Source organism: Phyllobates terribilis, unplaced genomic scaffold (assembly GCF_046119375.1).
Source record: "Phyllobates terribilis strain yellow unplaced genomic scaffold, ASM4611937v1 Scaffold_2__4_contigs__length_985480577, whole genome shotgun sequence".
Taxonomy (NCBI): Eukaryota; Metazoa; Chordata; class Amphibia; order Anura; family Dendrobatidae; genus Phyllobates; species Phyllobates terribilis.
The window spans coordinates 431,169,971-431,188,780 of record NW_027362762.1 but is presented as its reverse complement, the minus strand read 5'-3'; the positions used below and the strand labels follow the sequence as shown (position 1 = coordinate 431,188,780).

At 41.1% G+C, this 18,810-nt stretch overlaps 1 protein-coding gene across 1 annotated transcript in view; it reads right to left on the bottom strand.

Moving 5' to 3' along the window:
• The window catches only part of VPS53 (VPS53 subunit of GARP complex), a 267,635-nt gene that overhangs the window by 90,947 nt on the left and 157,878 nt on the right, over positions 1–18,810 (bottom strand). The window contains exon 14 of the mRNA XM_073665297.1: positions 9,107–9,349. Within this exon, the coding sequence (XP_073521398.1) occupies positions 9,107–9,349 (243 nt within the window). The remainder of the gene's footprint in view (positions 1–9,106; positions 9,350–18,810) is intronic.

Genomic DNA, 18,810 nt, shown 5'->3' with positions numbered 1-18,810 from the left:
ACAAGGATTGTCCACTTAACAAAAAAGTTAGAGTCGCTAAACGAACATTTGCTAAAAACTGCAAACTTTTGCCTAGACATGAAATCCCAAAAAACCCATAAATGAACTGGTCAGTGAGTCACACAATTGTTAGTTGGAAGTGACCACAACTGGTTTTACACTTCTGAATGTTTCCATTCAGTGAAAAGAACTGGAGATTTTGAAAATGGTAGAATGACGAAGATAATGTTTCCTGGTACTAACCAGCCAAAGTCCATGAATACTAAAAGGGCCTTGTAGCCGAAACCTAATTTAGGTACATTATGTACAGTTCTAAACCAGACCATTTATTTCTCTCTCAATCACAGTGTGTTATTTTCACAGATGACAGAGAAGCCTCCGTCCCCTCGCGTCTAGGACATGTTTGCTTTGGAAGAAGCCGATGAGGACAGCACAGTCAAGGTATGCCTCTTTTTTTTGTTTTTAGTTCCCTAGAAAAAAAAAAAAAGTTTTAAGTTTCTCAGTAGAAAGGAATCTGCTGGTGTCCAGTTGCAAGTAAAAAAGAAACCTACACCTTTCCAGCTAGCACAATAATCCCTCCATCCCCACCTCGTACCAAAGCAGAATAAAGATTTATTGGCCTGCACGATGACTACTACTACATTTAGTAACAGACATCATATGTGAGCAGGAGAACAGCAATTCAGTGGTAGGAAACAGAGCCGACAAGACGACTTCCTTACTGTGCTGTACATGTGTGAGGAATTTACAAGGCAGCCGAGCATTGAGACATTAATAAGGTGACTCTGCTAGTAAAGAGACTAACACACCACCGCTAAACTGCCGCTTTGTGCCTGCCGTCTCATACACCTAGAAGGCACCTAGAGTGACAACCCGTACTTGTGAAATGCTAAGCTGCCGTCAAAAGGCTTCTTGCATAAAGAAATACAAATATGAGGAAATCAGGACGGCTGTCACTATGTCTGACAAGGAGAAGGCGAGAAGACTTGCTCCTTAATTAGAATAGCATAGGTTCTTTCCCACCACAACAGCCATCAGGATTTTCCACCAAGGACAACGACTCAGACGAGCGAGTTCCAATCTTACTATCATTGTGGAGTCCCTGAAAAAAGAAGCCTGTCAAAGTAGTTTAGTGTAGGGATAAGGAAAGCATCCTATAACAAAAGTCTGCCATTCCTTTTGTAAAAGTGAGAGAACTAGATGCGGTTGTCTTCTGAGATCTCTGATCAGCTTAAGAGAGACTGTAAAATAGACAATTCCAAAAAGAGAATTCTTCACTCAGGTTCTCCCCTGTATAGCTGCAGGATTATTTTGAAAAAAAAACAAGAAAACATATCTTCATAGAAATCACAGGCATCAAAATGTCCAATGTGAAAAATTGTCTGCCACAGAATATGCTTACAAATAGGATAAATCCATGAATAAAGTGCGTAAATCATTATAATGAGACATGTTAGTAAATTCACACATAATTATCTTCTCTTTTCCTAGCAGAAAAAGCAGACAGTTAATACTTAAATTCCACTATCGTGATGGACATTGTCACTGACTACTGTCCTTTACGTTTTGAGCCACTTTGGCCAATTGTGTTAAAAGTACCACCATTTTTGAGTTAAGTCTTGCTATTGAGACAGGGGGTCATTGGGTTTCCTGGGATCAGCCATCAGGATGAAATCAACTTTTTACCATAATGTAACAGATCGCATAAAGGTCTCTGTTTTCCTGATAGTAGTCTAGAGACAGCAAGTGTGCATAGAGAAATAGTCTGCAATACAATTAGTTAGTAAGTGGGGGTGAGTGGCATTAGTCAACTAATGAACTGCCAGGCACAGAAAATCAAGAAGAAAGTTCAACTCTGAATGCTTTTGTGTTTTTCCAGACGTGGGAGAGGGAAGAACAACCCAACTCTAAGCGAGAGAAAGTGCCACCAACTGAAAGTCAAAGGCAAGGGATTCACATAGCGCTTAAGTTATGCCGGTGAATGAGATAAGGTTGCACTCTAGAACAGGGTTCCTCAACTCCAGTCCTCAAGGCCCATCAACAGGTCATGTTTTCAGGATTTCCTTAGTATTACACAGGTGATAACTGCATCACCTGCACAGGCAATAATTCCATCACCTGTAAAATATTAAGGAAATCCTGAAAACATGATCTATTAGTGGGCCTTAGCGACTGGAGTTGGGGAACACTGCTCTACAAGGGAGCATTGAGGCTTATGCCTGCAACTGGAAGATGAATGCCCAACGAGGGCAAAGTCCTGGAAGTGATGAATATTGCCACCTCAGAGCCTTCCAAAAGAGGAGTGTCTGGGTGTGAGGAAGTGCAAATGGCTATTGAAAACTATGTGCAATTGCCAGATAGGTGAAAGTGGAATGCTGAAGAGTGAAGCTCACCCTTGAGCTCAACCAAAACTTAAATGGGCTCTTTGGGCTTAAACTACAAGTCTGCAGTCACTCTATGTGACTGCAGACTTAGGAATCCTCACATCACGCGCACTTTATGAATTCTCCGATGTTAGTAAAGGAAGTCATGTGACCGCAAACATGTAATATGCATACTCCTGGCCACATTTCGACTAGATGTGTGCGGCCTTGCTCAACACAAGTGTATTGAGCGAGGCGGTAAACACACAGTCTAGTCGGAATGTGGCCTGGGAGTAAGCATATCGCATACTTGTAGTCACATGACTACCAGCTCCCGGCGCCAGAAAGTTCTCACAGCGTGCATGATGTGATGATTCACAAGTTGTAGTTTAAGGCCAAACAACCCCTTTAAGCCTGCTGTCTCTGCAGAGAATTGAAGGCTTTTGTCCATGTAAACCAATAAATAATCTTTATTTTTATATAGCGCCAACATATTCCGCAGCGCTTTACATACTGTACATTATCAGTAAGAGACTGTAATAACCTTAAGTTTGTTGGTGCAAATTCATGGAGACATTAAATAATTTTATCAAACTTATTTTCCTTTTTTAGCAACTAAATTTATGCTCCTGTTATTTCCATTGTGTAGCTGACATGTAAAGGTCATCGGATTAAGGCCACGGCCCCACTATCGGTATTTGGTCAGTATTCAGTCAGTATTTTTTCTCAGGAGTGGGACCCAAAACCAGGAGCGAGTCAAAAAAGCAGAATTGGTGCATTTGTTTCTATTATACCTAGTCTCATCTGGTTTTGGCGTAGAAATACTGAGGAAAAATATTGACCAAATACGGATAGTGGGGCCGCAGCCTTAGAGAAATAATAAGAAATTAAAAAAGCAAGAAAAAAACAACAGCACGTTATGCCCAGCTTGTGCTTCGGGGGACACGGACCCTATGAATTAAGCGGGCTCTCATCGCTACAGAAATGCCAAACGTGGACGTTAACTGCAGTTTAGGCACACTGTGGGGTTTAGAACGGAGGTGGCATTTGGATTTGGGAGCGCAGAATTCGCTGGATTTCTTTTGGGGGGGTGAGGAGCCATAGCGCTTTTCCAGAGCCTTTGTACTACCAGTAACGTGAAAGCCCCCTATATTTCCATTGACAGATGACGGACCTGAGTGGGGACTTTTCTGTGGATTGAATTGAAGCTTTTATTGGGAACATTTTAAATACAATTTTTTGGATCACAATTATGCTGTGGTCTATGCCAGGGGTCTCAAACTCGGCTGGGTATATGGGCCGCACATGGAAAAAATTTGAATTTGGGGGGCCGCATTCTTTGTTCAATGTGACATTTTTAGTGATACCATTTTTTTTGTATACACCTTTTGAACATTTTTGCCGTGTTTATTCTTTTATGGCTTGGGTCGTTATGGATGTGGCGATAATAAACGTGCACTTTTTTGTGTTTACTTTAGTTTACATATAAAACAGCATTTTTAGTGCCCAATATTTTTTCATGCTTTATTTTATTTTTTATTTTTTTTACAATTTTATTTCCCCCAATTGGCCACATACAGTAATATTGTCTTACAATTAGCATCATATAGTAATAATGGAAAACATCTTGTAGTAATGTTCCCCATCCAAGTCCCCATCTTGTACTAATGTGCCCCATCCAGGTCCCCATCCTGTGGCAACGTTCCCCATCCTGGCGCCCATCTTGTACTAATGTGCCTCATCCAGGTCCCCATCTTGGGGCTATGTGCCCCATCCAGGTCCCCATCCTGTGGCAATGTTCCCCATCCAGGTCCCCATCTTGTGGTTCTGGTCCCCATCTTGTGGCTCTGTGCCCCATCCAGGTCCCCATCTTGTGGCTCTGTGCCCCATCCAGGTCCCCATCTTGTGGCTATGTGCCCCATCCAGGTCCCCATCCTGTGGCAACGTTCCCCATCCTGGCGCCCATCTTGTACTAATGTGCCTCATCCAGGTCCCCATCTTGGGGCTATGTTCCCCATCCAGGTCCCCATCTTGTGGCTCTGTGCCCCATCCAGGTCCCCATCTTGTGGCTCTGTGCCCCATCCAGGTCCCCATCTTGTGGCTCTGTGCCCCATCCAGGTCCCCATCTTGTGGCTCTGTGCCCCATCCAGGTCCCCATCTTGTGGCTCTGTGCCCCATCCAGGTCCCCATCTTGTGGCTCTGTGCCCCATCCAGGTCCCCATCCTGTGGCAACGTTCCCCATCCTGGCGCCCATCTTGTACTAATGTGCCTCATCCAGGTCCCCATCTTGGGGCTATGTGCCCCATCCAGGTCCCCATCCTGTGGCAATGTTCCCCATCCAGGTCCCCATCTTGTGGCTATGTGCCCCATCCAGGTCCCCATCTTGTGGCTATGTGCCCCATCCAGGTCCCCATCTTGTGGCTATGTGCCCCATCCAGGTCCCCATCTTGTGGCTCTGGTCCCCATCTTGTGGCTCTGTGCCCCATCTTGTGGCTCTGTGCCCCATCCAGGTCCCCATCTTGTGGCTATGTGCCCCATCCAGGTCCACATCTTGAGGCTCTGTGCCCCATCCAGGTCCCCATCCTGTGGCTATGTGCCCCATCCAGGTCCCCTCTTGTGGCTATGTGCCCCATCCAGGTCCCCTCTTGTGGTTCTGTGCCCCATCCCGGTCCCCATGTTGTGGCTCTGTGCCCCCTGTGCTGTTCTTCACACACATAAAATAGAAAAAAAAAAAGATGATTCTCACCTGTCCTCCGTTCCCTCGGCGGCCTTCCTGCAGATGTGGCCCGCAGGCACCACAGAGTCCGACCCCTTGACGATCCCGACCTGGTCCAGGAGGAGCCGCCGACAGCAGCGCTGCATTGCCGCACAGAGACTGTCTCCCAGCACAGCATTTTCAATGTCAGCCGCCGGCCAGAGGCCAGCAGCTGACATCTGCATATGGCAATGACGTCATACTCGCTGCGCCGACACGCAGGTATCAGCTGCTGGCCTCTGATTGGCCAGCGGCTGGCATTGGAAATGCAGTGCTGGGAAACAGTCTCTGTGTGGCAATTCAGCGCTGCTGTCGGCGGCTCCTCCTGGACCAGGTCGGGATCGTCAAGGGGTCTGTGCCTGCGGGCCGCATAAAGCAGCCTCATGGGCCGCATGCGGCCCGCGGGCCGCGTGTTTGAGACCCCTGGTCTATGCTGAGCACTTGTGTTGGGGTTTCCATCTAAATCTTAGAATGACGTGATTCAAATGAAACCCCTGAGGGATCCATTCACTATAATAAGGCAGCAGTTACTCTGAACTCAGTCTGGCCTCTGTGCAGCAACGTCCTTCTTTTCAGAAGTGCACAAAACTGTGGTGGACCGCACTTTTAGGCATGCCTAAAAAGACTGACACCGCCGGATCACAGGCCCGATGGCGTCCACAGTGTCTCCACCTGCCTCATTATAGGGAGTCTTCTGCTGGGGGGGTTCGTCTGAATCACGTATTTCAGAGATTTACACAGAAACTCTTGTGTAAGCGCTCAGCGCAGAGTGCAGGATAAATGTGAGCAGAGCCTTACTGCGAATGAATATATCAATAGTAGGTTAAGAATTGTTTTTATTTATTTTGTTACGCTGTTCCTCGTACGGAACTTTCTTTTCTTCTAGTCAGTACGATTACAGCGATATCACATTTATATAATTTTTTATGTTTGACGCTTTTACACAAACAATTTCTTTTAGCAAAAAAATATTTTTGCATCGCTTTATTCTGAGAGCTATAGCTTTTTATTTCTCCACTGATGGAGCAGTATGGCAGCTTGTTTCATTGCGGGACAAGATAAAGTTTTCAGCGATACCATTTTTATTCAAATTCAACTTTTTGATTGCGTTTTAGATCAAATTTTGTTTGGCGGTATGATGAAAAAGCATCATTTTTTGCCTTGTTTTTTATTTATTATGTTCACTGAAGAGGTTAACCATTGTGAAAGTTTTATAGTTCTGGTCATTCCGGATGCGGCGATACCAAATACGTATACTTTTTTTTTGCTTATTTTTGTTTTTACATAAATATATGTAGTTATTGGTATATTTTTTTTTTTCTGTTTTGTGATTTTTGAAAAAATATTTTTGCAATATTATGTTTTTTTTTTTTTACTTAGTCTCTTTATCGGACTTTAACTTTCATTACTCTGATCGCTAGTATAATGAATTGCAAGGCACCAGCATTGCAATGCTTTATACCTGTCAGTGCTACACTGAGAGAAGCCTCTTAGCCCATGCTCTCGGAGCGCTGCACAGAAGGGGGAGGGAGCACCCTCCCTCTCCTAAATGTTGCAATCGACATCGATTGAGGCATTTAGGAGATTAAATGCCCCAGGCCAGTCACAGCCAGGTCTCAGCTATTACTTATGTTGAGTTCCAGTCTGCGATCGCTCCTTTGCCCGCACGATTGCCATGATGTAAGTTTACATCATAGGTCATGATCCCCTATGCGACCATAAACTTGCGTCAAAGGTCGTGAAGGGGTTAATAAGCTTGAACTTTGTATGCTCTAAAGAATCCATAGCCATTAGACTGTTGGCCGGATATATATATTTCGAGGACTCATCACCTTGCTTCTTTGAAGTATTGGCAGTGTGTTGTGTATATGGGGAGTGTGGATTGTGTTGGGGTTTGACTTAACCTCTGTTATAAGCTGCAAATTGAGCATAAGTGAGAGAAGATAAAATGAACCCTTGTAGTTGCACCCCACATCACGTGCTGAGAAGTATGTACGTAACAGTCCCCTTCTCTTCCTCTCAGTAGTAATAGTTGTGGTTCTCTTTTACATCCCCAAGAAGTTGATAATATGCTATGATAATAAGCTGTGTCAATCATATATTGTATCTATGAAAAAAAAAAACAGTACTATGCAAAAGTTTAAGGCAGGTGTTGAAAAAGTGCTGCAAAGTATTATTTTTTCTTTGATGAGCACCGTTGATTTGATGGTGCTGTACATGAGGAAAGGTTACATACAGAATAGAAATATAAATTACAATGAACAAACTAACAATGATAGACTGGTACAGAGCGGAGAGGACCCTGCCCTTGCGGGCTTACAGTCTACAGGTAAGAAAGATTTAAAAAATTGAAGCATTAATAGTTTTCATTTATAAGTTGGTAATTGACCATTTCACCAGCCAATGTAATTAAAGAGGACATATCACCAAAAATTACCCCTGCCTTTTCTATTTTAATATATTACTGGTAAAAAAAAAACAACTAAATTCTAAATACAAGTTATTAAAATATCCGTGAGGAAAGTGCTTTTATAATTATCGTCGCCGCCATTTCTTGACATACCTAGCGGCACTATGTCACACTACCAGCACTGAAGTGACTTCTCTGTTCTGAGCAGCGTGGTCTTGCTGCTCAGAGTAGATACCATCTTCAGTGTTTTGGAGTGAGTGCGCGCTGCTCCCAGGGACATAGTGCTGTTTTATTCGAAGATTTTTCCCTGCCTGTCTGCAGCTTCACCATCTACCACTGTCACAATGGTCTGTGCTCTGATGGGAGTGAAAACAAGCAGATCAAAGCAAAGACCAGTGTGATAGTGATAGATAATGAAGCCGCTGACAGGCAGGGACAGGTGTGATAATACACTCAGCACTGGTGGAGTGGCAGTGATCCATCTTCCCAGACAGTGCAGTGATATCCCCGGGAGCCATGTGTAGAACAACATTTCCTGCTCCATCTCTTCTCACTAAACAGTGAGATTTCATCTCGCGAGGTGAGAAGAGGTTCTCTAAGAACTATTTTCAAGATAAAAAAAAGAACAAGGAGTCCCAGAAGTGATATTATGGCGCCCCCCACAAAGCTTTGATCTCAACATCATCGAGCCCATCTGGGATTACATGAACAGACAGACATTTGCACAAGCCTACATCCATAGAAGATCTGTAGTTAATTTTCCAAGATGTTTGGAAGCTTCCTGCAGCGTTCCAACAAAAACTGTGTGCAAGTGCACCTCAAAGAATTAATACTGTTTTAAAGGCAAAGGGTGGTCACCCCAAATATTGATTTGATTTAGATTTCAAGCAATTTGTTAATTTAGAAATAAAAACAATTAACGCTTCTATGTTTGAAGACATTATTACCTTGCAAATTTTTTTCCCCACACTTTCCTAATATCTTTGCAGAGTATAGTAGATCTCAAAAATGTTAAAACAGAGATAATTTTGCTAGAAAACTAGAAAAAAAAAAACCTGGCGCACAATTACATCCCCATTCTATATGCCTTTTCAGGGCATATTGAGATCATAATAGTATCACAGCGATTTGCCAGAGCTGATAATAAGGAGCACCACTTTCTATGGCACGACCTATTATGTATTACATAGTTAACCATTCATTTACATGTCTGGCATTTAATATTATTTTTCCCCACACAACATATATTCCCATGCACTGGAAGATCAAGTAAAACAGGGCTTGTCTTTATGAGATGAAGCCTTTCTGCCCAGAAAATAAGGAACTAAATCTACATACCGCAGATGAAAGAGTTCTGCATATGTGCAGCATTTTTACACTTTTAATGCTTGTTAGACAAGAATGCTTTACTGTTAATTCAACACAGACAGAGGTGTAAAGCAAGTTCTCTAAATCAGTAAGGATCAAGAACATCATTTGCTCCAGAATAATTCACTTTAGCGTTTTAGAAAAGAGAAAAGTTAACTTTTATCAATGATTTAGTTTATTAAATGTAAATTAGATTACAGCTGAACTTACTTGGGCAGGTTACCAGACAGAATCTTCCAGGCATATTCCCGCAGGTACTTCTGGAATATAGTGGTGAGGGCAATCATTGGCTCCCCGGTGCTTAGCTGTGAGCACTGGACCATACATTTCTTATAGTAGACAAACAGGTCAGCACAACTTGGCAGAACAGCCCCGGCATCCTCAGAAGTGGATTTTGGTGGCCCCTGTGCCTTGAAATCGCCAACAAAACGATCAATCAATTCACCTAGGTTCCTATGAGAATAGACATTGACGTTAATTGAAGCGCAACTAGCTTATTGGATTCACACACAACGGCCATTACGATTGGCGGCACGGTTTTTCAGGTAAAACCGATGTTACAATGCAAAATGAAACAATTGTGGAGGAAAGACCTACCAAAAAGCTTTTTGCTTATTTGGTTATCATGTATCAGGTAGTACACATGAGACACTGTTTTCAAAAGTCCTAAAATTCAGATATCCAGAAAAAAAAAGCAAAAAAAAAAAAAAGTTATAGATTGTTACTATTTTAAACATTCTTATATTTTCCAAAAAATGCATAATCTGAATCCAAACCACATTTGTATCACACGTACCTGGCTGAATAATCTTGAGGTTCAATTTCTACAAAAATGTGCCAGTAGCAAAGGAAATCACATTCATTCTGTTGGCTCACAAATCAAAGAGAAGAGTTTTCCTGTAAAACTACTGTGTACATCTGTTTTACATATATCTCCCATAATGTAAAAGAAAGGTAATGCGGCATGACATGGTCTCTTATTTCAGATAAGAAAATGTGCCTCAAAAATTAGCTTTCTGTTAACTTCTACTACTACTGCAATGGAAGTATGTAAAGGATAAGACCACTATTAGCTTTGATTCCGTCATAAAAAGCATGCCATTTCAGGAAGATAAATTGCTACCATAGAACCCAAGGAAAATTATAGGATCAGATTTTATCTATCATATGGCAAGACTAGTGGTCTGTCAGGACCAAAGCACATTATGTTGAAATGAAACAGTGGTTAAAGAACAAATCTTAGTAGTAGTGTGTCATGTGCGAATGATCTCCACAATAAAGTATTGAAAAATCTTGCAAATTAGACTTCTGGTTGATCAAGGCAGAACCCACCACAAAGTTAGCACATTAGTAAGAAGAGGCCACTCACAGTGCTATCCACCCTGTCTTTCTGATCTAATGCTATAGATACTAAGGGTCTTGAGGTAAAAAGAGGTCACTCACACTACTGTCTACACTGTCTTTCTGATCTAATACAGGAGATACCAGGGGTGCTGAAGTAGGAAGAGGCTGCTCACACTGCTGTTCACCCTGTCAATTTGATCTAATACCGGAGATATCAGGAGTGCTGAGGTAACACTGCTGTCAAACCGTTCTGATCGAATACTATAGACTGAGATAGCAGGGGTGCTAAGGTAAGAATGGGCTGCTCACACTGCTGTGCACCCTGTCTTTCTGATCTAATGCTATAGATACTAGGGGTCTTGAGGTAAGAAGAGGCTGCTCACACTGCTGTCCACCATGTCTTTCTGATGTAATATTGCAGATACCAGGGGTGCTAAGGTAAGAAGAGGCCACTCATACTGTTGTCCACATTGCATTTCTGATTTAAACTGTAGATGGAGCTACTAGAGGTTAAGAGGTAGTAAGAAATGCTAACAGTGATGTTCAACATGTCAATGTGATCTAATACTGGAGATACAAGGGGTGCTGAGGTAAGAAGAGGCTGCTCACACTGCTGTTTACCATGTCTATTTGATCTAATACTGGAGACAGCAGAGGTGTTGAGGTACCACTGCTGTCCATGAATGCTGAGCAGCTACTGTGACTAGGAGATAATCTATACCAGGGGTCTCAAACACGCGGCCCGAGGGGCTGAGGCTGCTTAATGCAGCCTGCAGGCACCGGAGCCCCCGTAATGATTGCGGCCTGGTCCTGAGGGTTTCCGAAGTCAGTGATTCTTTTCAGTTGAATGTTCTACAAGTTAGGGACCAGCATGGGCCATTACTACAAGATGCGAACCAGGATGGGCACATTACTACAAGATGCGGACAAGGATGGGGACATTACTACGAGATGGGGAAATTACTACAAGATGGGGGCATTACTATAAGAAGTTGGACAGAATTACTATATAGGGCAAATTGTAAGAAAAATAATCACTGTATGTGGTCTATTAGGGGACACAAAAAGGAAATAAAAATTGTAAAAACTGGAAAACTGTACCATAACCCATAAAATGAATGCCATGTAAAAGAATAAAATAAAGCCAAAAATGTTCAAAAAATGATCCAAAAGTTGTATAGAAAAAACAATATGGTATCATTAAAAATTTCATATCATCCTGCAAAGAATGTGGCCCGTCAAATTCACATTTTTTCTATGTGTGGCCCATATACTTAGCCAAGTTTGAGACCCCTGATCTATACCATGTAATGTCACACTTCCTAATGCACATACTCAGACACCTGTCTTATTAGCATTGTAGGACAGATTTCTGTCGGCGTATCAAAACAGGCCATTTTAATGTACCATAGTGGTTAGCTTATTTGACAAAACTAGTGTAATTCGCAAATTAAAGCATTTTGCAATCTATAGTAACATTTCTTTCATTTATATAGGTTTTGTATTTCTGGACAACTCATTTAATTTGTACTGGAATTTTCATCCCAGTAGTCATGACAGTTGTTCTTTGGATTCTCCCAAAAGTCACAGCACTTGCCCCTATTCTCCTCCTATTCGTTATAGAGCAAAGACTATATTTAATCCGTTAAGAACTGGGACATTTTTTACTTTTGCACTTTCATTTTTTGCTTCTCAACTTCTTCCAAAATCTATCATTTTTTATTTTTCCGTTCACCTGGCCCTATGAGGGCTTGTTTTTGTATACAAGTTATAGTTTTGAATGACTCCATTCATTTCAGAAAATTAATATACTGAAAAACTTTAAAAAAAAATCCAAGTGCTGTAAAATGCTGAAAACAAATGTAAATATGCCTTTGTTTTTTTGTCTTTTGTTCGTTTTACAACATTTAGCGTTCAGTAAAAAATAAAAATTATCTGGTCATATGATTCTCCAAGTCAGTATGATTACAGTGATAAAACAATAATACTGCTAGCTTAAGTGGTGACAAAAATTTGCAAAAAAAGGAAAAAAATTGGTAAGTGTTGCCATTTTTTGAGACCCGTACGTTTTTTTTTCCATTGATAATCCTGGTTAACAGCTTTTTTTTGCTCATCAATCCTGGTAATGGTAGCATTTTGCTAGCTTTTAATTGCACTGTTTGGAGGGGAGGCTATCGTAGTGACAAAAAAAAAAAAGAAGCAACTAATATAAATAATGGTCACACTGTGTCATGTAAATAACATAAGCGTACATGCATGAGCAGATCTCAGCCAACAGTGTCTAAATAAGAATAATATTACAAGATTAATGTCATGCAGGAAAAAGCCGAAGAGCAAAAAGCGCAATAGGGTTTTATCCGATAATAAAGGACTATAAGGTGCAGGAAATTGCTCACCTGGTAAAGTTACAGTGGTGTGAAAAAGTGTTTGCCCCCTTCCTGATTTCTTATTCCTTTGCATGTTTGTCAAACTTAAACATTTAAGATCACAAAACAAATTTAAATATCACACAAAGATAACACAAGTAAACAAAAATGCAGTTTTTAAATGAAGGTCTTTATTATTAAGGGGAAAAGAAATCCAAACCTACAGGGCCCTGTGTGAAAAAGTGATTGCCCCCCCTTAAAACATAAATTATCTGTGGTTTATCACATCTTTGGGAAGCATAGTTCAATTTTCATCGCCACACACAGGAATGATTACTGTCACACCTGTTCTCAATCAAGGAATCACTTAAATAGGACCTGCCTGACATAGGGAAGTAGACCAAAAGATCCTCAATACCTAGACATCATGCTGCGATACAAAAAAATTCAGGAACAAATGAGAAACAAAGTAATTGAGATCATATCAGTCTCGAAAAAGTTATAATGCTATGTTTAAAGCTTTGGGACACCAGCGAACCACAGTGAGAGCAATTAACTACAAATGGCGAAAACATGGAACAGTGGTGAACATTCCAAGGAGTGGAGGCCAACCAAAATTATCCCAAGAGCGCAGCGACAAAGAGGTCACAAAAGACCCCACAAAATCCAAAGAACTGCAGGCCTCCCTTGCCTCAGTTAAGGTCAGTGTTCATGTCTCCACCATAAGAGAGAGATTGGGCAAAAATGGCACGAAAACCACTGCTGAGCAAAAATAACAAAGGCTTGTCTCGGTTTTGCTAGAAAACCTCTTGAAGATCGACAAGACTTTTGGGAAAATACTCTGTGGACTGACGAGATAAAAGTTGAACTTTTTGGAAGGTGCATGTCCCATTACATCTGGCATACAAATAATACAGCATTTCAGAAAGGAACATCATGCCAACAGTAAAATATGGTGGTGGTAGTGTGATGGGTCTGGGGCTGTTTTGCTGCTTCAGGACCTGGAAGACTTGCTGTGGTAAATGGAACCTTGAATTCTGAGGTTTACCAAAAAATCCTGAAGAAGAATGTCCGACCATCTATTCGTGACCTCAACCTGAAGCGCACTTGAGTTATGCAACAGGACAATGATCCAAAACACACCAGCAAGTCGACTTCTGAATGGCGTAAGAAAAACAAAATTAAGACTTTGGAGTGGCCTAGTCAAAGTCCTGACCTTAATTTGACTGAGATGCTATGGCATGAACTTAAATAGGCAGTTCATGCTCAGAAACCCTCCAATGTGGCAAAATTACAACAATTTTGCAAAGATGAGTGAGCCAAAATTCCTCCAGACCGTTGTAAAAGACTCATTGCCAATTATCGCAAACACTTGATTGCAGATGTTGCTGGTAAGGGTGGCCCAACCAGTTATTAGGTTTAGGGGGCACTTTTTCACACAGGGCCCTGTAGGTTTGGATGCCTTTTTCCCTTAATAATAAAGACCTTAATTTAAAAACTGCCTTTTGTGTTTACTTGTGTTATTTTTGTCTAATATTTAAATTTTTTGTGATCTGAAACATTTAAATGCGACAAACATGCAAAAGAATAAGAAATCAGGAAGGGCCAACACTTTTTCATACCATTGTATGTATCTCACAACAAGAATCAAGCAAGGAATCTGTCAGCACATTTGACCTATCTAAACTATTAATATGGTCATACAGGTTATAGAATACTGAAAAAAGTCCTACCTGCAAGTCTCATATCAGATGCCTTGTTGTTGAGAAATCATCTTTTATCACTTATATAAATGACGTCTTCCAGGCTCTGGGGCGGATGGTGCCTGGAAGATAACTCTGCCTCCAGAGCTTGCTTTACAAGAAGGAGGAGACATGTAACTAACACAGAACAGGAGAAATGAACTTTGTCTTCTTGAAAACACATGTCTTTCTTCTCTCCCAGCTCTGCTGTATTATAACATTATTGCACCCTGTCTGCCTGTGAGATGGAAGCTGAGAGGAACCTGCAGACGTGTCAGGTATAATCACACACAGCTCTGCAGTGAGATCAGGAGAGCAGAGAGCGGCCATCACATATCACACTGGTAACTCCCCCTTCATGTAAAGCAAGCTCTGAAGGCAGAGTTATCTTCCAGGCACCATCCTTCCCATAGCCTGGAAGAGGACATTTATATAAAGTGATAAAAGATGATTTCTCAGCAACAACAGAGAAACAATAGGTACCTATGGTAAACCTAGTTATGTGGTTATGATGAAGAAGTCTAAAGACTTCAAAAAGAGTTGATAATAAAACCGTATAAAGCCTACTTAGTATCCTGGACCATTCTTTCGGATGTCTGCGCTGTTGATGGACGACTCTCCTATTGTTTCTCTTCTGGCTTTTCAAGTAGACTTTATTCGGTTTTATGATCAACACATTTCGAAGTCTTCAGACTTCTTCATCGGTATATAACCACATAACTAGGTGTACCATAAGTATGTGGTTATATCCTGAAGAAGTCTGAAGACTTCGAAACGCTTTGATAATAAAACAGTATCAAGTCTACTTTGTATCCTGGACCATTCTTTCGGATGTTCATCAGCAGTGCAGACGACCCACCTATTGTTTCTTTTCTGGCAAGAATAATGTCATAGCAAAGCCAGAGTCTACATCTCATATGTTGTCTGTACAGTGAGAGTAAAACCATCTTGTGAGACGGGTAAGCACTTTCCTTATTAGTCTGCTAAAAAAAAGGACCAGCAAGTAAAAAAAATGTACTTTTGAATTTTATTTTCTTGTTAAATCCAAGTACTGTACCCGCCTGCTATGAAAAATAAGGGCTTATAAATAATGGGGCCAGTACATTTCCACACTGCTGAGAAAGCATTAACTTAATGCATTCATTTTCCACAGACATAAAAAAACAACTTAACTTGTCCGGAAAAAGCCCCATCTGTATTTAAATAAAAACACACTTAGTTTTACACATTTCATATCAGAAGTTCCCAGTCAGTAAGGACAAAATGTTGTTGCAGCTTGTAATAATAGCTATAAAAATGAGAACTAGGGAAAATTAGATGCGGATGAGGAATAACAGCTACATACTGTACATAGATGCACTCCTTGAAATTAACTTCCAATGATTTTTTTCAAGCATTCTAGAAAAGTTTTTAAAGAAACTTCATGGTTGCTATCCCGATTGATAGATTCAGGTTTTTAAAAGGGAAGGCCACTACTTTATTGATGGTCTCTCTTTAGGATAAGTCATCAATACTGGTTCTGTGGCGGTGCAACACTCGGCACCACCGCTGATCTGCTGTTAAAGACGCCGACCAGAAGTGTTCGGATGCCGCTAGAACACAGCAGCTGCGGATGAATAGATGGTGGATCTGTAGTACCCAGCCAACCCATTTAAGCTAATGCCAAGAGTGGAATTCAACTCTTCCTACTGGATCAACTTTTTAGATTTTGCTAACTAAAACTCCGACTCCTCAATTTCCATGCCACAGACTCCGACTCCCTCATACATGGCTCATGTTTAAGTGATAAATTTACTGTAGCACAGATTCATCTCAGCTAAACGTCTCGTCTTCCGAAATCTTGTCTCTCGAGATCTCAATCTGCACATGCTCTGGTGGCCATTTTACCGAAGCACAGCGCAGGGCTATGTACGGGATAGGGAACCTCGCCTCCACTCACCGCCAACTTCCGAGGACGGGGCCGCAGCATCGCCCCACTACAGCAACAGCCGCCACCAACCTCCTGTATCTGGGACCCCGATCCGAAGCCGCTCTCCAGGTAAAATACAGTAAGTTCGCATTATAAGACGCATCCCCTTTTTCCTCCCAAATTGGGGGGAAAAAATTGCGTCATATAATCCAAAAAATACGGTAAATACTTATCATGTTTCTCTGTAAAAATAGCCAATCCCTGGGAGTCTGAACAGCAATACTCATTGTATTCTGACTAATTTTAGTAGGACTCTTCTAACAAGAAGGAAATGAAAAAAAAAATCAATAAATAAAACTTAGGGTGGAGCTTGTCAACTTAGGGTGGTGTGACAGCATTAGAAAATACCTTATTTATTTTTTTTATAAAGTATCGCAGTCAAGAAAACGGATACTAAACATTCTAAATAGATACAATTATACCAGGAATAAAAAAAAAAAAATAAATGAGGAGTTAAAGTGAAAGACCTGCTACTAGCTAGATATGGCTCTGTGGAACTATTATCCTCCAAAATCACACTCAAAAATAAGAATCAGCTTGAGACAGTACAATACCAAACAATTTTTTTACAACACATCCAACTGGTAATACATAAGACAGATTTTTTTCTAAAAAAACCCCACAACAAATAAAATTATCATTTACTTTGATCGCCGTTTATTACTTAAAGGAGTTGATGGCACCAATGATAAAAATCTGCACTCACTCTATGTGACTGCAGACTTCTGAATCCATAAACTTTGCACATCCCACTCTGCCAGGATTTTACAGTATTGCTGCTGAGAACAGGTGGTCACATAAGCATAAGCATTCCATTTGCATACATGTGGTCACGTGCTGACTAGACTTGTATGTCTAGTCAGAACATGTCTAGTCGAAATGCAGCCAGAAGTATGCAAATCGCGTACTTGCAGACACGAAACCACCTACTCTTGACAGCAATACCGGAGAATCCTAACAGTGTGCGGTGCGTGCGCTGTAAGGATTGAGAAGTCAGCAATCACATAGTGACTGCAGGATTTTAGCAGAAGACCAAATAACCCATTTATTTCAAGTGACAGGACATTCTTTCTAAATTACAGTGACGAGCAAAAGGGGTAACAATGTTTTGAACTTTTGACTTTCAGGCTCCATATCTCACCATCCACTACTGCTTTGAACGTGAGACTACCATCATTTTATAGACCTTCATCTTGGCTCTCTCATACATACATTTGCCTTGCAACTATTTAGCATATGATTAGTTATGCAGATTCTCGCCATGTCACTGCATTGTTACTGTTTTGCTCCTAAAAATCTAAATTTATATTTTTATTATTTTGTTAGTATTTGATAAATCAACCTTTGGCTTTCAACACTGTCTGCATCTTTCAGGGCATGATCAGATACAAACATGTCTCAACAGACATCTGATCCCAGGTCTCTTTTGCATCTTTCCAAAGTTGGTGCATACTGGTCGACACACTCTGGTATGTAAACAGTTTTTTTGTCAACTATACCAACAAGTGTTCAATTGGGTTGAGGTCTGGGGCCTGTCGGGGCTAATCTAGCACCTCTACTTCATTGTCAATTAACCATTTCTTCACCAATCTCGACATATATTTCGGGTCGTTGTCCTGCTGGAACACCATGTCGTCCTTTTCATACCCATAGTACTCAAGTGTACAAAGTAATTAATCTTGTAGGATACTCACATATAGCTCAGCATTGAGACCACCATCGATCCTGGTCAAGTATCAGATGCAGTTGGCTGTGAAACAACCCCATAATACCATCAAGTTTCCTTCACCGAACTTGACAGTTCCTTAAATTTCTCCATCAGTTAGCCTCTTTTTCCCCTTGTTTTTTTCCAGACCCATTTGCACCCATCAAAAGCCTTTTTGTACTTTTTTGCAAACTAGAGCCGACGCTTCTTATGACTATATTGAAGTCGAAGCTTCTTCACCTTTTTTTGAGCCACCATTCAAGACTTGTGTAACATAAGTTGCACAGTGCTTGCATGGACGTCTGATCTCACCATTATGAAGCATACGAGCCACCTCCACTGCCGTGTTTGTCGCACCAGAACTAATAGACCTTGTGATGAGTCAACTTGTTGACTCCAATATTTTGCCTGAACTTCCACCTCTTGGCTTTTGAATGGATGGACGGGCTTAATTTTGTATTGTTCCAACTGTCATGACACTCACATGATGTAGTTTGGCAATTTTCTTGGCCGAGAGATTGCTATTGATTAGCTGGATAATGCGGTTTCTCTTTTCTTGGAAAATATTCATGGCTTCTCCTGGGTTCAAACCAGTGACCTTTCCCTTGGGAATCAACCTAATAACACACAAAGCTATTAGGGAATGTGAGATCAGGTTGTATTTTGTAGTATACAGGAAGAAAAAGATTTTTCCACCACCAGGAGCAAAACAGTAACAATGCAGTGACATTACAAGAATCTGTGTAATCATATGCTAAATAATAGGAAGTCAAATTTATATATGAGAT